The 18,919-nt window shown below is 39.9% G+C and overlaps 1 protein-coding gene across 4 annotated transcripts in view; it reads right to left on the bottom strand.

Annotated features, from left to right (window-relative positions):
* Nucleotides 1–200: 200 nt before the first annotated feature.
* Nucleotides 201–18,919, bottom strand: part of AGPAT5 (1-acylglycerol-3-phosphate O-acyltransferase 5) — a 58,909-nt gene continuing 40,190 nt past the window's right edge. For 2 of the 4 annotated variants that reach the window (XM_065056064.1, XM_065056065.1), the window contains 3 exons: nucleotides 9,312–9,404; nucleotides 4,474–4,597; nucleotides 201–2,759 (listed from right to left, as the gene is read on the bottom strand). In XM_065056064.1, the coding sequence (XP_064912136.1) occupies nucleotides 2,534–2,759; nucleotides 4,474–4,597; nucleotides 9,312–9,404 (443 nt within the window). In that variant the 3' untranslated portion in view covers nucleotides 201–2,533. The remainder of the gene's footprint in view (nucleotides 2,760–4,473; nucleotides 4,598–9,311; nucleotides 9,405–18,919) is intronic. The other 2 variants (XM_065056066.1, XM_065056067.1) reach the window with 1 other exon arrangement.

Here is an 18,919-nt window from a genome sequence, read left to right as displayed (position 1 = left end):
ATGGGAACACGCACAGATCGATTCTAACACATTTCAGCTGCACAGAAAAATACAAGTTGTTTTCTTTCATTGACGGATTCTCACGTGAATCCTTTTGTCAAGAACTTAAAACTACACTCGTAATCTTTTAGTAAGCAGTCGCTGTTAAGCAAGTTACTAACATAAAAGCGGAGAAAAAAATTGAACAAGTAGACAGGACAGAAAAGTTGAATGAGCATTGGCTCTTATTTTAATGAAGAAATATTTCAAGTTAATATCAGTGCATATTTAGAAATAGCATGTGATACTCCCAACACCAAATACATCAGCAAATTACAGTTTCAAATCTTTATAAATTAATTGCAAGAAAAAAAAATTAAGATAGAGAATAAGGTTCAAAATAAACATCCTGGTTGGTTGCTGCACTGCATCAATTATATTCCTGGTTCTTAAACAGCAAGAGAGATCCAATATTTCATGGTAGTTAGGCTCTCCAAAATAGCAGTTACTTTTCTACAAATGAATTAAGCAGTTTGCATTTATTTATCATGTGTAATTAAATGTTATTCTGAGCGGTTACAAAGAAATGTAGTCATCTCAGAGTAAAATTTCATTCCATGATTGAAAAATCACAGTAACGTAGGAACACGGCTTTCTGGTTATACCCACTGGGAACGGTCAGCCGAGAATAGGAAGAACTACATGTGAACACATTTGGCTGTTACATAAAATGGCTTTTTTTTCTGGTTTCACAGCCTCATAACAATACTGTTTTTCAACACTGTTCCCAGTCATTGTTTTTAAAAAGTTCATCAACATATCCTGAATCAATCACTGATATAAATAACTCCAGTGACAAAATCCATTATGGAAGGACACAGAACTGCAAACTGAAAGTCGTACCTCATGATTTTAAGATGGAACTGTAATTACGCTATAAAATTCTGTAAAAAAACCCCAACCACACAGTAAAAGCAGTATCTTTAATTAACTGGCAATGGTGGAATCTGAAAAACTAAGTTATTATTTTCAGAGACATTTAACTCGTTGGACTCTAACACAAGACAAATTGCACGGCAGCTAAAAAGAGATGCACATTTAAAGCCTGCAAGTGGGATACAAAAATATTCTCTAGTTCTTTCATTTTGATACAAGGAGTCCAATTCCCTAATGGAAGAAGAGAAAGTACATCCTCTTTCCTAGTCCATTGCTGTGCACTGAGACCATTCCCTTGCTACCAGGAAATGGTGTTTCCCCAACAGAAATACCAGCCGTGGGAAATGCAGACTTTCTGGTAGCAAGGCTTTGTTGATTTTGCTTTTTTGAAGTGTATTTTCAAGCAGGTGAAATACTCACAGGATATGCATTTCTTTTACTACTAGACTATTGTGAAAATCGTGTACATCAACCCTGTAACTTAATCCAACTGCAGTTTGCATCGCCAAGAATAGTTTGAGAATCTAGTGTGACGTGACAGCATGGAGACGACCGCCAGATGACGAAACACCAGGCTAAATGAGACTAGCAGGAAAAGGCACGGGCTTCGGATCTAGCAGGAACATCTGAAGGTTCCTCGTTACCATACCCTTATGCTCCCGAAGTTACAGTAATTCTGTGCATTACCCAAACGACGGAGTTTGCTTGCAGAAAATCGTGAGGTAACAGGAAACTTCTGAGCATTCACAGCTGCTTATGGCACGGACACACGAAAGGTCTGTGAGCTCAGCTGAAACTCTCGAGGCGCCAGGGACAAGGCAGACACAAGGTAGGCTACAGTCTGGTTAGGCCAGAAACAAAAACTTAACATTTCATTACACTGCATACGCTCCTTTTATGCACAAATACAAGGGTGCGCAAAATAAGCTCTTTGCTCCGTAAAATTTAATGTTTTGCATCCGTAAAATAATCAGCTAATACTGCAATATAATAAAAAAATCGTGCACTAGATAAACAGAGCTTCTTCCCCCCGAAGAGAAGTTCTCAGGAACATTTTATTCTGCTTCAGGTGCTATCTCATGATTTGCCAGCTTACATAGTCCCTTTTAAAGAACACAGTATTTACCTAAAACCGCAAAGTAAGAATGAAAGAAAAAAAAAAAAGAAAAGTTTTTATTTTAGTTGTGATACAGCTGGGATAGATACAAATGAGCTGCTGCAATGCACCAGAGTAATGAAAATTCAACATGAACATCAGAAGAATAAATATATACCTAAATTAATCTCTGTAAATACATTCACAGGTCCACTTAAGACACCCTTATGCATAACTTCATCAAATCTGCAGACAGAGATGGATGTTAGTTCAAGGGGAAAGCAATTTATCATATGACTCGGTTTATCTGCCATTATTCCAGCAAAAATCAGTAGCAAATGTGAAAATCTACATTTATTTTCCCCAGACCAACCGCATAGAGGCTTAAGTCACAAATTCTAATATTTCCAATGTTCGATCAATAAGGCTTTTTTTACACTTTTTGCTATAAACTCAGGAAAAAGTTTGGTGCAATGTGCCAGAAAAGACTGCACATTGCACTGACTGGAGACTAACATCTGCTTACGGTTTAATACTAACCCACAGGCAGCCAAATAAAGTCCCATATATCCATGTTTTTACATAAAGTTTCCTTCCAGATTCTGTCAGAAGCATACTAGCAGTTAGGCCACCTAAAAACAGCAAAGATGGCAAACTTTTCTTGAGGCTTAGTTTGGAATGAACACTTTTCCCAGGGAACTTATTTCTTCTTTTAGAATCCTTTGCATCATAAAACTCTATTAGTAACCTACGAGCAGACAAAAGGAGATGGTCAAAGTCATGCCTTAGCGTAAGAAGTTTTAAGCAACTTACTTTCATCCAATAACTGCTTCTATTCACACATTATTTAACAAATGATTTCACAACGTGTAGCAGCTCATCTGTAACAAGTTTAAACAACCAGTATACCTTCAGAATATGTTGCATTCAAAGTAACATTGCATGTCAGAGTACTCAACCTGAACCCTTGTAAGGAATAAAAGCAGATTTTCCTTAGGGACCAATATTAACATCGAATATAAATGTTGAAAAGAATCCTATTCATTCAGCACTCAGCAGATAAGCCCAAAGTACTGGGCAATATCATAGGACAAAACAGCACGCAGTTAATTGTTGAACATCAAAGAGTGGAGGAAGTGTATCTTCGTAAAATAAACTAATACATAACCAGGGCTCACGAGACACTAAATACTTTGGAAGCAAAATACGCAAGAGTAAAATGCTACACCACTGGTTTAGCAGTAACTTTTTTCCTCCTATTTTTGAAAACCTGTAAAAAACAGATTGGAAAATTCTGCAGTTTTAAGTATGTCTAAATTCGCCTGACAGACTGCTTTGGTCCCAAGAAAGGTGTTCCACTCAACACGAGTCTACAATGAGACGTAGATGGTCAGGGTTCAGGTTTGCTGGTCTTCACCAGAAGACTATTTAAGGGACAGGCTTTTATTTTATGTATCAGCTCCTTGTGTACAAAATGAAATTCAGACTTTTTTCCTCTCAAAAGTGAAGAAAAGTACTTAGTGACCCTTACCATCTAAGACACTTCAGTAACAGTGTCATATTTGCAGACAGTCATATTAACTTCTACGTGGATTCAAAGATCACAGGACAAATTAATCATTTTTTTACGTCCATTGAGCATGAGACTGATAGAACAATTTTAAAGCAGAACATACCTGAAGAACCGAGACAATTTCTATCTCACACAAGGGATTCAAGGATTTATGAAGCAAACTGATTCAGCTCCCTTAAGCTGGACTTCAGACGTGGCAAATTAAACCATCGTCTCTCAAACAACACTTGAATCCCCTATTTAGGCACAAAGTCCTTCCAGAGCACGAGAAGGTCCCCCAGGATCTACTGCATGTGCTCACCAACAGTGAGCATCTCCCTATCTGGAGATGCTGGAGGGAGACAAGCACTTCCATTCTGCCACAGTTCACAGACAGATGAAACTTCCATTTCACTTGATTTCCCCAGTGAAGGTGGGGATTTCAGGGTTACTTGCATTTTTATCCAGTTGCTGTCTGACAGAAGATGCATAAACAATTGTGGCAGAAAATCTTAGATTAATACCTGCCCCTTTCTAACTCTAACACTAATTATGAGGCTGGAATCAAACTTCCTTTGCTTATTTGCCTACCTCAGGCATCTTACATGCCTGGCTGTGCACGACTCAGCTTCAAGATAAAACAAAACTATTCAGATGAATGTAAGTCTTGCCTGAAGCATGGATTCACAGCTCTTCAGTCTAAGGAAAGTCTAAAACCCAGGAATCCCTAAAGTTTTAACTACAAGGGTATTAACACAAAATATGCACAGGAGTACCAACCAACACCACCTCTCTTCAGAGAGCCCTACAGCTTGTGCTGCTGGTAACAGAGAAATCATGGGTGTATCTTTTAATATAGTAGAAGGAAGAAAGCTTCTTGAAACAGAAAGTTCTGCATGTTGATACTCACTTATCCTTTATTTCAAAACGTTCGTGAAGCCACCTTCTCATATACATCTGTTCTTCTGGAATGTCCTTCAGTTCAATTCGATCAATGAAAATATGAACTCTTGGGCATTCCTTGGAAAGAAACTCTAAAAACAGAGCAAAATAACAGGACCAAGTTACAGAAACACGGCAGGGCATTTATTAATCTAAAATATGCTGAAAGTCTGACCTCATAGTTGTAAGTGCCTTGGAAGCTTAACTTCAGTTTTCAAAAGCCCCCCTCTCTCCTGAGCACTTCACTGAACACTTTTGAAATGGTGGCCCATTATCATGCGCAGCATTGAGAAGTTGTCCTAAAATGCACCCTGCTAATGGCAAATGCTAAGCTTGAAAACGTTACATTTGTGCCTCAGCAGTACTCTACTCATTCTGTAGCATGGGATGCAATAACTTCGATGTTGTAAAGTTATCCTGCCCACAGTTTTAATTAAAGTTAGCAATCCTCTTTCCTTGTCGCTATTAAAACCTAAATTCTGTTGGAAGACAAAATCACAATGATTGGATTTCCCAAATAATTTCTAGGAGGAAGTGGGCTTCAGTTTAAGTAATAACCTATAGTTGAAAAGAATAGTAGGGCAAAAGACTTAGGACAAAATGCTGCTTTCCATTTTGTATCCCTTCATTTTTCCTCTGTCATACAGCCTTACAAATCTCAAGACAGCCCTACTGCAGTTCTCCTCCCCCATTTCCTTGATTTGTCCTAGAAAAATTTGGCAAGCAAGCACTAAGCCAATTATTAACAAAGCTCCATTACTCAAATAGACTTGTGGGATTTCTTACAACTAACAAGCGGCAAAAATACTGCACATGTGACAGAAACCCCACCAGTATTTGTATATTAGTAATCACTTGCATTTATCAGAGCAAGGGGTATCACAGTAACCATAGAATCCTTGTGCAAAGTGAGGCATGATGTCAGGATGGAAGTCTTTGGGAATTTGGACAATCTTCATTTTTTGAAAAGGGACCAGAAGTGTCTTCCTATAATATAGATGGGCAACAAATGTAGCACAGACTGGGTGGTCCCTTTAGGTTGTTGACATTTTTTGGACAGGAGTGCAGATGTACAGAAGACTTTGACCCACAAATATTAGGGGTATCTTGAGGAATGACTGTGCAAAGTAATTGTCACTACACGTACATTTTTTATTATTGTCTGCCCAAGCCAATATCCCCCTATTTGTTTTTCTTCTTTTCTGGATTATTTATTTTTAAGGACTTCACTATAAAAGCAATCCTTATCATATACTAGAAATTGCCATAAAGAATTTTAAAAGGCTGTTCATGTAAATGTGTAGAGGGAGAAGGAAGGAGAAGAGTTAAAGAGACCAGTAAAGTCTTAGGGCATTTTGATGCAGAAATGTGTAGGTGCTGTGTGTAGTTCTGTCTAGTCCTCAGGCAGAGACAGCCCTTCACTGAACCACAGCATGGCGTAAAGGGAGCAACATGGCCCACACACCATCAGCTGAAGAGACGGCTGAGGGCTGGTGGTGGGTTGACCTCAGCTTGACACCAGATGCCCACCAAAGCCACTCTGTCACTCAGCTGGACAGGGGAGAGAAAACATAACGAAAGGCTCATGGGCTGAGGTAAGGACAGGGAGAGATCACTCACCAAGTACCATCACGAACACATCAGACTTGACTTGGGGAAATTATTTTAATTTATTATCAATTAAGTCACTGTAGGGAAATAAGAAATAAAAACTAAATCTTAAAACCCCTTTCCCCCACCTCTCCCTTCTTCCTGGGCTCAATTTTACTCCCAATTTTCTCTGCCTCCTCCCCTGAGCAGCACAGAGCAACAGTGAATGGAGGTTGAGGTCAGTTCATTACATTGCCTCTGTTGCTCCTTCCTCCTCAGAGGAAGACTCCTCACACTCTTCCCCTGCTCCAGTGTGGGGTCCATCCCACAGGAGGCACTTCTCCATCAACTTCTCCAATGTGAATCCTTTTAATGGGCTGCAGTTCTTCACAAACTGCTGCAGCATGGGTCCCTTTCACAGGCTGCAGTCCCTCAGGAACACACTGCTCCAGCCTGGGTCCCCCATGAGGTCACAAGTCCTGCCAGAAAACCCGCTCCAGCCTGGGCTCCTCTCTCCAAAGGGCCACAGGTCCTGCCAGGACCCTGCTCCAGTGGGGGCTTCCCACAGAGTCATGGCCTCCTTTGGGCACCCACCTGCTCCTGCTTGAGTTCCTCCATCAGTGCAGGTGGATCTCTTGCTCCACCATGGACCTCCATGGGCTGCAGTGAGACAGCCAGCCTCACCATGGTCTGCACCATGCAGGGGAATCTCTGTATCAGCACCTGCAGCAGCTCCTGTCCTCCTTCTGCACTGACCTTGGTGTCTGCAGAGTTGTTTCTCTCACATTTTCTTAGTCCTCTCTTTGGCTACTCTTGTGCTGCAGTTTTTCCCCTTAACTATGTTATCCCAGAGGTGCTACCACCATCGCTGATGGGCTTGGCCTTGGCTCCATCTTGGACCCAGCTGGCACTGGCTGTGTCAGACATGGGGGAAGTTTCCAGCAGCTTCGCACAGAAGCCACCCCTGTACCCCACTCACTACCAAAACCTTGCCGTGCAAACCCAGTACAGGGCTCTAAACAGAAACAAGGCCACCTCTTAGCCACAAAGTAGCAAATACAACTGCTGCTAAAAAGTTTCTGGTAAAACCACCTCCTGGTTACAGCTATGAGATGGCAGGAAAGTTCAGTACCTGGAGGTCCAGACTGATGGTAGGTATAGATACTGCCTTCAGGTTTATGTGCAACATTTTTTACTAACCATGAAGAATCAGTGCTCATGGGTTCGAAAACAGTTTTTACCTCTTGCTTTTAATCACAAGGAAAGATTTTCCAGATCTGTTTCTCTGAGGGTGCTATCCAGGGCACTATATGAAAGTCATTCACTAGATGAGCACCTAAAAGCATACTATTAATATTTTTAAATAACAGATGTATTATCCATGTCTTAAATGCTTATAATGTTCACTGATGTACAAATCCTCTTTTTGAGTGGCATTACCTACTAAGTGGAACATTCTAAAAATATGCAAAACTGTATCTAGAAAACAAATGCCTGGAAGCCAGATGATATGGTCCTTTTTGTATTAGACTCCTATAAAAAGCATCTATGCTATGCATATTCAGTTAGGGCTGAAGAAACAGTGTTAAAACATATTTCAAACATTCTGTGCATTGTATAGTGTATGTTTCTTTTGCTTCATAGCACATAGGTTGTTCTAGATAGGAACAAGCAAGTCTTTTCTGATTTATTTATAATCTGATTTATTAATGAATATTATAAAAAGAGCACAATTCAAAGTTATATGACAAAGTTAATAGCTATATTGTATTTTTAAAACTTTCATGCTGCTTTTAAAAATATTGATATTTGATCACTTAAAGAGAGGAACAGAGCACATTACCAATAATAAGCTCTACGTAACAAAACCAGACATAAAAGTGTTTCAAAAGAAACACCTTCCCCCACCAAAGCTGAAATGTAGCAACTCTACAAATCTGCTTAGAAAGCAAAAAACCCTCCACAAAGATCTACACATTGCTTCTGGTTTTCCACCTTACACCCAAGTTTCAATGCAAGTTGATTCTTAGCACTTCCTATCTATGCTGGTCTTCTTCAACCAGATGGAATCGAGTGTCCCTGTCTGAAGATCCTAAAATTTCATCCTTACTTCCCACCTTTCTAAATCTCAATGCCCTTCTGCACAGCCTTACCTGCCCCTGCAGTTTCAGCCTCACCAAAGGGTGTGTGATCTGCAACTGCAGGTGCCCCTCCACAGAGAATCACTATTCCCACCCACCGATTCAAGGTCACAACATCCAAAGCCCGGGCATCCAGGACATCTGCAGAGGACGTTGTAATGCATGCAATCCAGTCAGGGAATGTGACCAGTCTTTAATTATCCAATTCATGTCAGAGTTTAACACAACTAGCCCTCCCCCCCCTTTTTTTTTTAGATGCACAATGTCACTGCAATCACATAAGAACACCAGTGGATAAGAACAATATATCGAGATGTTTTTGAGAAGGAACAGCTGGATTTTATCACCACAACCTCTAAAGGTTTGTGGTGGTCCCATGACCCTGAATTTCACATTAGCTTAACTCCCCAAAGACTTGAGTGATTAAGCTAAGAAACCAAATCTTATTGAAGCAATTTATTATGTGCAAATTACATCCAACTTCAGGGACACTAGCCCTTAGGGCCAACATCTGACAAGCTTTTCAGATCCCCAAACTTGGCAGAATTTTTTGTAATTAACAGCAGGAACAAGCAGGCCTGAACTTGCATTCAAAACACAAAACGTAAGTGCAAATCATGCATTATAATCAAACATTATATTGGGGACAGTGTTGGTCAATCAGGAGCAGAGTATGATTTGGGTTAAATGAACACTAACAACTTGTGTGGGAGGCAAGTGGACTGACTTTCATGTGGGAGGTAGTTTCCTAATAAGACTTTCTATCTGGCTATGTAACAGATAGAAGTGCAGAATGTTTATAATGCTTCTAGTGACCAACCACAGCAGAAGGAAAGATTTGAAAATAACAAGGTGGATTGAGCATTTTTGTTCTTAAACTGTGACACTGCGGCCCTCCGTCTGTGGCACAGGATTCACACTAACACAGGACTGAGGGATTCAGTAGAGAATTAGGCAACAGCCTCCAAGGAAAGGAATCGAAACCACGGGTTTTTTTAATTGCAAACGAAAATTCTGGGAGGGTGTTTTGCTTAGTGGAGCTTCCACAAAATTTTACTAGTTTTCAACTCCTCACCTTCAAAAGTCAATTCGTTCTGTTTTGAATTATCAGCATTCCCAGGGAAAGTGAGGGAAGAAGAGAAGCTCCAAAGCATAAACATGCCTGTAACTGAGAAGGGACAGACAAATGGCTTCAGACCACCTTGCCCTTAATGCTACCACAGAAGTTCATTCCACCACTCCAAATTACTTGCCTGGCCCCTTAAGAAAGTTGTGACAGTGGTGTTAACCTTAAACAGATATTCCAGTTTTCAATTACTAATGAAGTCTATTTTTATATGCACTTTAAATATGACAGCAATAAAGTAGCTCAAATTTCAACCTCCTACATCAGCTCTTCTACTGCAACGTAATTACAGAGAAAGTCCTTCAAAATTAAGAAAGGACAAACTGAAGCCTGACATAGTCATGTTCACTTAAAGAGTCCCCAGTCCTTTCCTGTTTTAACTGATTTTAAAGTGATGCTATAGGAAACCGAAATCTGAATAATGTAAATTTATTCTGAGTAACTAGTATTTAAAACGTGTAACAGTTATCTCCTCAGTAACAGAACATTGCTTGTTATAGTGTGTATAGTTTTACAGTCAAACTACAATAGCAAAGACATTCCTCTTTGATCTGTAGATACTTTCTTAACTTTTAAAACTTCCATTATCTTAGACTTAAGTGTTCAGCTACCAAAGTCGTTCATACGTAATCTCCACTTCAATGAAGGAAATCCCATCTCTCCAATTTCATTTATTTCGCACACCAAATGAACAACCAATTGGCAAAACAAACAAATTTCAGTGCTGGGTTGTTTCTCAGCTTCACACTTTCCATCACCTCAAGTTGAGCTGACAGGAAACTATTTCACAGCTTGCTCTAACAAAATAAAGCAGTGGTACAGCAAAGTGGCACTCAATGGGAAAGCAAACATCCGGGGGACAGCAAAGGTTTTTCAGAGGGGTAGACCTGGGGAGCAGCAGAGGAGCGGGCAGCACCAGTACCTGCTGGTACTGTTGGTGTAGGTAAGCACGGAGGGGATGTTTTGCAGGTTGGGTTGAAGATGGCAGCCAGGAGACGAGCGTAAGATGTGAGGAACAGCACTCAGAAGTACTGCCAATCCCCCACGCAAGGCCCGTGATGCACACAGAGACCTGAGCCTCTGTGCGTCCAGGAGGGACACAGCAGGGGGAGTGAGCACCTGAGGAGCTGGGGGACTTTTTTGAGAGAAGAGAAATGGCTTGCACCTGAATCATTATTAAGGTGCTGGCTATGAAAACTGAAAAGGTCTTGGGCAGTGTTTCAACCAGCAGTTGGGGAAAGTGAGAGGTCAGGAAAAGCAACCCCTTCAGGCTGACACAACATGCGAGGCAGATGTGGCTGAACTTCAATGTGAGAGCAAAACTCAAAAGTGTCTCTGTACCACTGTGAGAAGCCTGAACATGAAGTGAGAAGAATTACCGGCAGCAAGAGATTACCCCTGTAAGGCAGCTATCCCAGTGACCCAGAGGAGTGTGCAACATTACCATGCTATCAGATTTATAGGAACGATAGAATAGGATGTACTGGTCAGGGAATGGTAGTATGCATGAAGGACTACATAAAGTATAATAGCTTTATATAATAAGGAAAGAGAAGCACCATGAAAACCTTGTGGATGGAAATTCCAAGCTCTGATAAAACATATATTAGATATCTACATTAAATGACTTCCTGATAAGTTTTATAATAGTGATATAATAGCAAATCTAGACAGAGAGCTGCAAGTTCAGGACCGGTAGCGAGATTGTGAGATTCCAGCTACCTTTACCGAACTGCGTCGATACTTCTGTCAGGATGAGGTGTACAGGGAAACAAAATATAGAGAGGAGAAATAAAGATTGTTTCCTGGAACAACTAGTTGCAGAACCTGCAAGAAAAGATGCCATTCCTGATGTGGTCTTGAGTGGTGCACAGTGTTAGTGAGAAGTGCTCATCAACCACAATACAAATAATTTGAGCATTATAGAGGAAGAGTCTAAAGCACACAAATGCACTATTAAAGGAGCTATGTAATGGGGAAAAAAAGGCAAAGTGTCAAAACACCCTAAAAGAAACAGTCCAAATGGAGGCAGTCTAGAGGCTGTTAAACTCCTAAATACCAAAATCCAGAAACACTTGTATTAGAAACCCATGTAAAAAATGTGTAACAATGCAAAAGAAAAAGTCTGGGTGGGTCTGACGCCCACCTGCATGGTTTAACGGGAAAATTAAGGAGGCTACCACTATATGCCGACCTTCTCCTCTTTGAGGAATGGAAAGCTCATCCAAATAAGGAAAAGCCACAAAACCACTCAAACCAAATGTAAACATAAAATTAAAAAGACTAAAAAGGAACTTGAAAAATGCAAAAGGTGCTCGAATAATTTTAACATTTTTTTAGTATATCAAAAGCTGTAAACCAGCTATGGCATTGGTGGGACTGCTAGATGACAAAAGTGTGAAGGGCAGCACTCATAGTAAAGTATAAGCCCATGCAAGAGAGACTCAAATATTTGTTTGCGTTATTCTTCCTTGCTGAAAATGTTTGATTCCTACAACCGCTGCATTCTTTTATCAGATTACTCGAAGGAACTAGATCAATAAGTAAACAGACAGAAAGTATTAGACTAAATAAACAAGTTTGATGTCAGGAAGTCACCAAAACCAGACGGCATTCATCCAAAAGCTCTCAAATGTGGAATTTAAAAACAAAGATGTGTAACCTATCATCACAAACAGCCATTGTGCCAGAAAAAAGGGGGAGTTTCCCTTCTACAAATGAGGGCTTTAGAGATGATGCTGGGAAATACAAACCAAAGAGCCTTACATCCCTGGGTAAGATAGCAGGGTCTATAAGATCACTAAGCACAAAGATAATGACAGTCTGTTGGAAAAGAGCTGGTGTGGATTCTGTAAAGGAAAATCCTGTATCACCAATTTGTTGGATTTCTACAACAGTGTCAAGGAGCAGGCGGATAAAGGGGATTCACTGGACATGATATATTTGAATTTTCATAAAGCCTCTGACAAGGTTCCACACTGAAGGCTATTAAAGAAATTAAGCTGCCATGAGATTAGAGGAAAAGATGTTTTATAGACTGAAAGCTGCTTAGAGGAGCAGAAGGACTTAACAGTCACTTCTCAGGATGGAAAATACCCAGCAACTGAGATCCTCCAGGGATCTACACCAGGCCTGGTTTTATTTTGTGTCATGACTGATAAGCTGAAGAGGGGAGCAAACAGTGAACCCTCCAGTTTTTCACATCTTTTTCAGAAGAGCCTAAGCTCTTTTGGGTACGCAAACACTGGCTGAACTCCAAAAGGACCTCAAAGCTGAGCAAACAGGGTGAAAATGCAGCAGCTGAGCTTCAGCGTAAACAAACATGGGGGAAAAAAACCCAAAACCCTGATTACATGATACTTGGAATTGGTGGTTACAATCTGGGAGTTGTTGACCCTCCTCCAAAACCATCCTCTCAACTGGGCAGCAGCAGCCCCAAATGCACCCAAATACTGGTCAGCATCAGCAAGGACACTGAGAACAGGGCAAAGTGAGTCACTCTGCAGATACATAAAAAAATTGTGAATCCACATTTTAAATATTATGCGCAGTTCTGGTCTCTGTATCTGAAGGAGGATGTAGTAGACTTGGAGAAGGCCACAGAAAAGGCCAGCTAAAATGTTTAAGGAGGAAAAGCACCTGCATTACAAACGAGGAGCCATTTAAAAAGCCAAATTTTCCATTTGGATAAGGGAAGCAGAGACAGGGATATGACAGCTTAAAAAAAATCCTGAAGATGGCAGGTAAGAACTATAGATCAACAAATCCTGCAAATCCAAGGGTAAATAATCACATTTCTGTACCTTTATAAAGATGCTCAGAACTAAAGAATCTTTTAAAGCTATTATTAGAAAATGGTACATATAGTTTTCTATACTGGTATCAGCACCGGAGAACAGCAGAGTGTCACCATAAGCTGTCTTGCTGAAACAAGATGGTATTTGATGAAGACCCACAGTACTTCCCACATTACAGTTCACTGAAACTGCCTTCGAGTGGCTTTAATCTGTTATTCCAGAGGCATTCTGGCCTTTGTACTGCTCTGCAACAATCTGTGAATGTTGTATGTTGGCCAAGTTAGCAGGAGGTTTCCTACAAAAGCAGCAACAGTTTTGATCAATAGGCTGCCAGCAACAGAACCTGGATCGGATTAGGTCTGTGGATTACATCTAATGGGTATTACACTGCTGGTAACTGAAGGAGCGCAAATTTAGCAGGTATCTGTGTCTTCCTTGGAACTTTTGTAAAGTTTCAGAAGCGGGGAAAAAAAAGTTGAACTATGCCACTGGAAAAAAAAAAAGCAAGAAAAGATACAAAGATTGGAGCAGTTCAAAACAACGCTCTCTCTAGCAAATAAACAGGATCTGTTAGGAACTATGCCAGTACTGCTAGTATTGATGTTTTTTGCCTTTCCTTCAGCCAGTGTGTTTTGATAAACAGAGAACAGTACCACAAACAGAGTAGAAGAAAAAGACTCTCATGCACAAAAAAAAAGCAAAAATAAACACAGGCACTCAAAGCAGCAATATATTTCTTGCCAAACCTGATAGTGTGAAGAAATTAAAGCTGTTTTTGTTATCCTCAGGGTTTAGATACACTTTCGCATAAAGATCAGGAGTTCCCTGAGCTGTTGTGCGTAAATGCTGCCTGGGGAGCTAAGTGCTTTCTCTCACATGTGCATGAGGCCCAAGGTGCAGGGTAATTTTATGAATCTCCAGTGTAAATACTTTCAAAATCCTCTTTGTGTAGCAGAGGTTTTGTGATGACTGTGTGCTTTCTGATCACGTGTTCCCAAGGGGAGTTACGGATAACCACCTTGAGTAGGAGCTGCTCGAGAGTAACAGAGAGTTGCAAGGCCCTAGTTCGCGGTCAGAGGAACACACGCTCAGGGCCTGAAAGGGCGATGAAGGGGTTACTACCCCTGGTGAGGGTGGTTGTTCACACACAGACACAGGTGTCTGTGATTTGGGAACAGGAAAAATCATTTACCCTGGCCTTATTCCTACACTCCTCCTTAGCCATGAAAGTCTGGTTCTCGTTGGAGACAAGAAACTGGGCCACAGGGACTCCAGATACAGTCACCTTTATGTCCTTGTTTTGAGATTGGTAAAGAAACAGAAGTGCTATTCATGCTCAGACTGCCCTTCATTTTTGCTGCTTTTCAGACTCCTATGGAGAATTACGGCAAGACCTGAATACATTCCCAAAAACTGATGCTCCTCTTCAGTGAAATGTTATTTTTGAGCAGAAGCACATTGTTTAGTTGTTACAGTATGAAAATACTTTGTGTTTACCTAGACCATCCTTATCTGAAGAATACCAATGCACATGTGCAAACCTATGTTCAAAGTGTCATTTCAAATAAAACATCCAAGAATTAAGAGTTAGGCTTTCATGTTTACTACTTTTAATAGGAAATTACAGGGGTTCTAAAATGACAGATCTAGTCCTATGGAGGACAAGTAAAAATGCATTCAGTTTAAAACTGAATGATATTATACTTACTTTGTGGTATTTGGTGAAATTGTGTTAAAGAAGTTGTATTTTAATACTTTACACACAATAAACCCAGGGTTTTTCTTTAAAGAAAAAAGTTGCATGATAGCCATCTTGTGTTGTTATCAAAATTCCTCCAAATATTTCAATGGAAAAATTTATGTTTTGAAGTATGCAAGGTAGTTACTTAAATTTTGCTTGAACAGATGCAGAATTACAAGGTCTTGATGTGAGATTGTCTTTACTTGTTAAAAAGCCATCCCACTCTTTCACATAATTCACCAATGCTGATGTTCAGTCCCAGTTCTACTCTACATCCTTTCTTTGTTTGCCCTAAAGCAATTGCCATTTGCTTTTCAATTTTCCTTCAACAAGAACATGACAGCTAGCAGAGATCTGAGCAGATTATTAGTAATTTCATCACTATAAATCTTTCTTTGGACTGTTTTACATTCCTGTTACTGTTTATCAGTTTATTAATTTAGTTTAATTCTTTCAACATATCTATAACCACGTGCTTGGTATCATTCTTTGGACCTTGAAAGACAACGGATGTGACTAAATTTGGGGCATAGTCCAGACAAAGACTGGCTTCTACTGCTCCAGTTCATTTTCTGTGCTCCTGTACTTTACTTCCTAACTGGGTCCTAACAGAAGTACAAACATTTGGAAAAGTGTAATTTCCCCCCCGGGAAGTTAGGCCAGTATGACCTCCTCAAATTATACCAATCAAATGATGAACTGATTTTCAGAAATGTACACATACACATGCTTTCAAAGTGTTTGTTCTGGAATTGATACACAGCAGAGTCAATAATTCTCAGGAATTCCTCTGACTTCTTTAAGACAGAGTCTAGATGTACTTGCTATTTTTATTCAGTGTTTATCATTGTCACATGCTGCTATTTCACACAATCTTTCATCTACAATGGGCAGATAAATACCATCTGGTTTTTTTAAAGCCTTCAGGCAGAATAATAAATATGTAGATATGTACATAATGCTCTTTCAGGTGCAAGAAAGACAACAGTTCCCATGTCCCACGAGACCTGCCACTTAACACCAAGCAAAGCTGGATGTGAACACTTAGGACATCCATTCAGAAGGGGGAAAACTAAGTTTTCTTTCTTCCCAAACTTACTGCTACCTTTTACTTAATGACAGTGTTACAAAACAAAATCAATAAATCCAGCACAATAATATCTCCCACTCCTCTTCTCCCCTAAATAGCTCTTCTAGAATTTAGTACCTAAGATGCACTTCAGCTGTACCACAGCACCCGTATGATTATTTGCGTCTGATTCTAATGACCACAAATAAACCCTGTCTAGCAGCATGGTCCTGCCTAAGCAGGACCATCGTGTTGTGTCATTAATGATCTGGACAAAACATCTTCCAGTAGGGAGAGGAGAGAAATCTGTGGGAAACTGTTGTTCTCCAGAAAAGCTGCCACGTGCAGGACAAGCTTTCACTGGAAAGGTACCAAGATCCAATCTTGTTGGAATGAAAATGAATGAATAAAGAATAAAAAGCAGGAAAAGAATTGTATCCATTGGTCACAACTGGATGTGAAGCAACAGCAGAAAGCGACACTCCTGTTTAAAGCTCATCTAATCTTAGTCCCCATCTATAAATCTTACTTTGGACTGGTTTACACTCCTGTTACTGCCAGGTGTGCCTGGCATTCACTGTTCTTCTCAAAGCAGCAATCCAGAAGGAATGGCGAATGTCTATTTTCCAGTTACTAGTATACTATGTTTTGATTTAATCCTGATGAGCAAGTCAGCATAATAATATTTAAGCTTGCTGGACTTGAAAAGAATTCCAGTTTTGCTGAGGAAGGCTATTTACACTAAGAGTTCCATATTATAAAATTTAAAATGCAATTCATTTTTCTTCAGATTTTTTTTCCCCATTCACAGTTTACTAACACAATTTCTCAGATAAAGGGTGGTAGCACTACTCACAGTCACTAAAATGTTCCTTTTAATCTGCTCTGTTTACTACTGGAGACAGCAGCCAAGAGCTGACCATATCCCTGGTAAGTATGGGTTTTTCCAGAAGTGGCACAGGCTCATCTGAGGAATTGAGATTTATAGAACTGAAAGTAAAATGCATTTCATGAAACACATATCTGTGTGGAATTCAGATTTCATTCACATGGGAAATGTCTACTATGGGAAATACAGTCCTCAAGTAAAGTTGTGTTTATCAGAAGTTTGTTTTCCATGCAATAAATTTAAATCAGAGTTGCTAGAATGAAAAAGACATGTCAACCTTATCTTTTAAAAATTACCAGGATTGCACTGCCACTTCGTTCCGATGAGAATGAGAAGCAAAATTCTCATTCAGCACTGACACAAATATGAGACGTTCATATGAAATGCACAAAAGAAAATGACATTTTGTAACTTAGTACTGTAAAAGAGCAATAATGCTAAAAAAAAAATCTCAAATGCATTACAATGCATTATTCAGTTCTTGTTATATTTGTGAACAGACCAATTGTTGGGCTTCTACATAACAAATGGTGAAATGATCCTGACCTCTTAGGACAGAAATTGTTTTTCTTCCACTTTGTGTCTGGAGGGGCTAAAAGAATGACAATTATGTTCTACACTGTAATTTATAAAGTGTCCTTAATCTACATAATTTGTATTTTACGGAATACATGCTACTGCCACAATAGCACGGAATACCCTGGATGGTATTTAATTTATCTGCTCTGTAATGGTTAACAACTGGTTGGCTGCACTTCAGCCTGTGTTAGTGCCTTTATTTTTAAGCAAGGCTGGGACAGAAATTACCCCAGCCCCAACAATAAGGGTGGCTGAAAGGTGCACCCCGACTGCCTGCTGTTGGGTCTCCAAAAGGCTGGGTGTGGAGTAGCCAACCTAAACCATCTGATTAACGCTTGACACCGGACACGAGAAACAGACAACAGGGAAATTCAGTTTGTCGCAGCCCTTTCCATAATTATATCATGCTTCATGTAAACCGTAAGGTTCAATAGGTGAAGAGGTCTTGTAAGGAATTTGAACACTTGCCATTCTATCATTAGGCAATGACATTTTAATAGTTTAATTAACCATAAGGCAGCGAGAAGTCCAGCATGAGAATAGTTGAAACTGCTTAATAATCAAGTCACGAAACAAGATATGCTGCAGGGAAGGAGAAACAATCCTATTTGTTTGGAAGAGGGTCTCAAAAAGGGTTGGATGGCAGGACAAGAGGGCGGCTGCCAGTCTTCAAGGGAGTCTGCAGGAATGTCTTAAGGTATTAAAAAACCCCCAAAACTTTAAGTCATAAAATTCTGCAAAATCAAGTTCAAAATGAAATTATAAATAAAAAAGTTAAATGATTAAAAGTGCATTTGATATTTAGCTACAAAAAATGCCTGTTGGGAACAAAATGTATGTAAAATAAAATCAACCCAAGACCTTACAGTACAACACAAGTGATGAGTTAATACAGTGTTAATACAGAGTTTTGTTGCTCACCTATCCAGAAGAATTTTAAATAGGGTGAAAATGTAAAAATAGACACTTCCAGAACTTCTAAGCAACTAGTACCTGCAAGGAGTTGATGTGAACTTTACACCACCACAAGGAGTTACATCTAATAATGAAGCAACATTGGAACAGCCTCACTATGAACTATTTTTAACAGCAGAAGGAACAAGTCCCAGTGCCACAGTGACACTGGGCCAGCTGCGGAGCTGCGGGTCCCTCGACCACTGATCCCTTGCCCAAAAGTTTGAACCACTCTGTGGAACTACTGTGGCTTTTCTTTCCCTTTGGTATTGGTAGCATAAAAAACTCAAAAGTACCACTTTGAGCCAACTAGCAACACAGTTGTGCACAGATATGGCTGAGTAACATCAACTACAGCCGGAAAGAAAGATGCTGTATGGCCTTCCATTGACGGTGTGGGTAAATTAATTACTTAAAAAAAAAAATTCACCACCAAGCACAACCAAAACCCAGCAAACCCTCTCTTTCCCAGAATTTTCCCCAACAGAAACCTCAGAGCTTATTTTCTGGTTAGATTACTTGAGAACA

This window comes from Columba livia, chromosome 3, assembly GCF_036013475.1.
Source record: "Columba livia isolate bColLiv1 breed racing homer chromosome 3, bColLiv1.pat.W.v2, whole genome shotgun sequence".
In the NCBI taxonomy this organism is placed as follows: domain Eukaryota; kingdom Metazoa; phylum Chordata; class Aves; order Columbiformes; family Columbidae; genus Columba; species Columba livia.
Note: the sequence above shows the minus strand (reverse complement) of the source record. Positions and strands in the feature narration are given on the sequence as shown.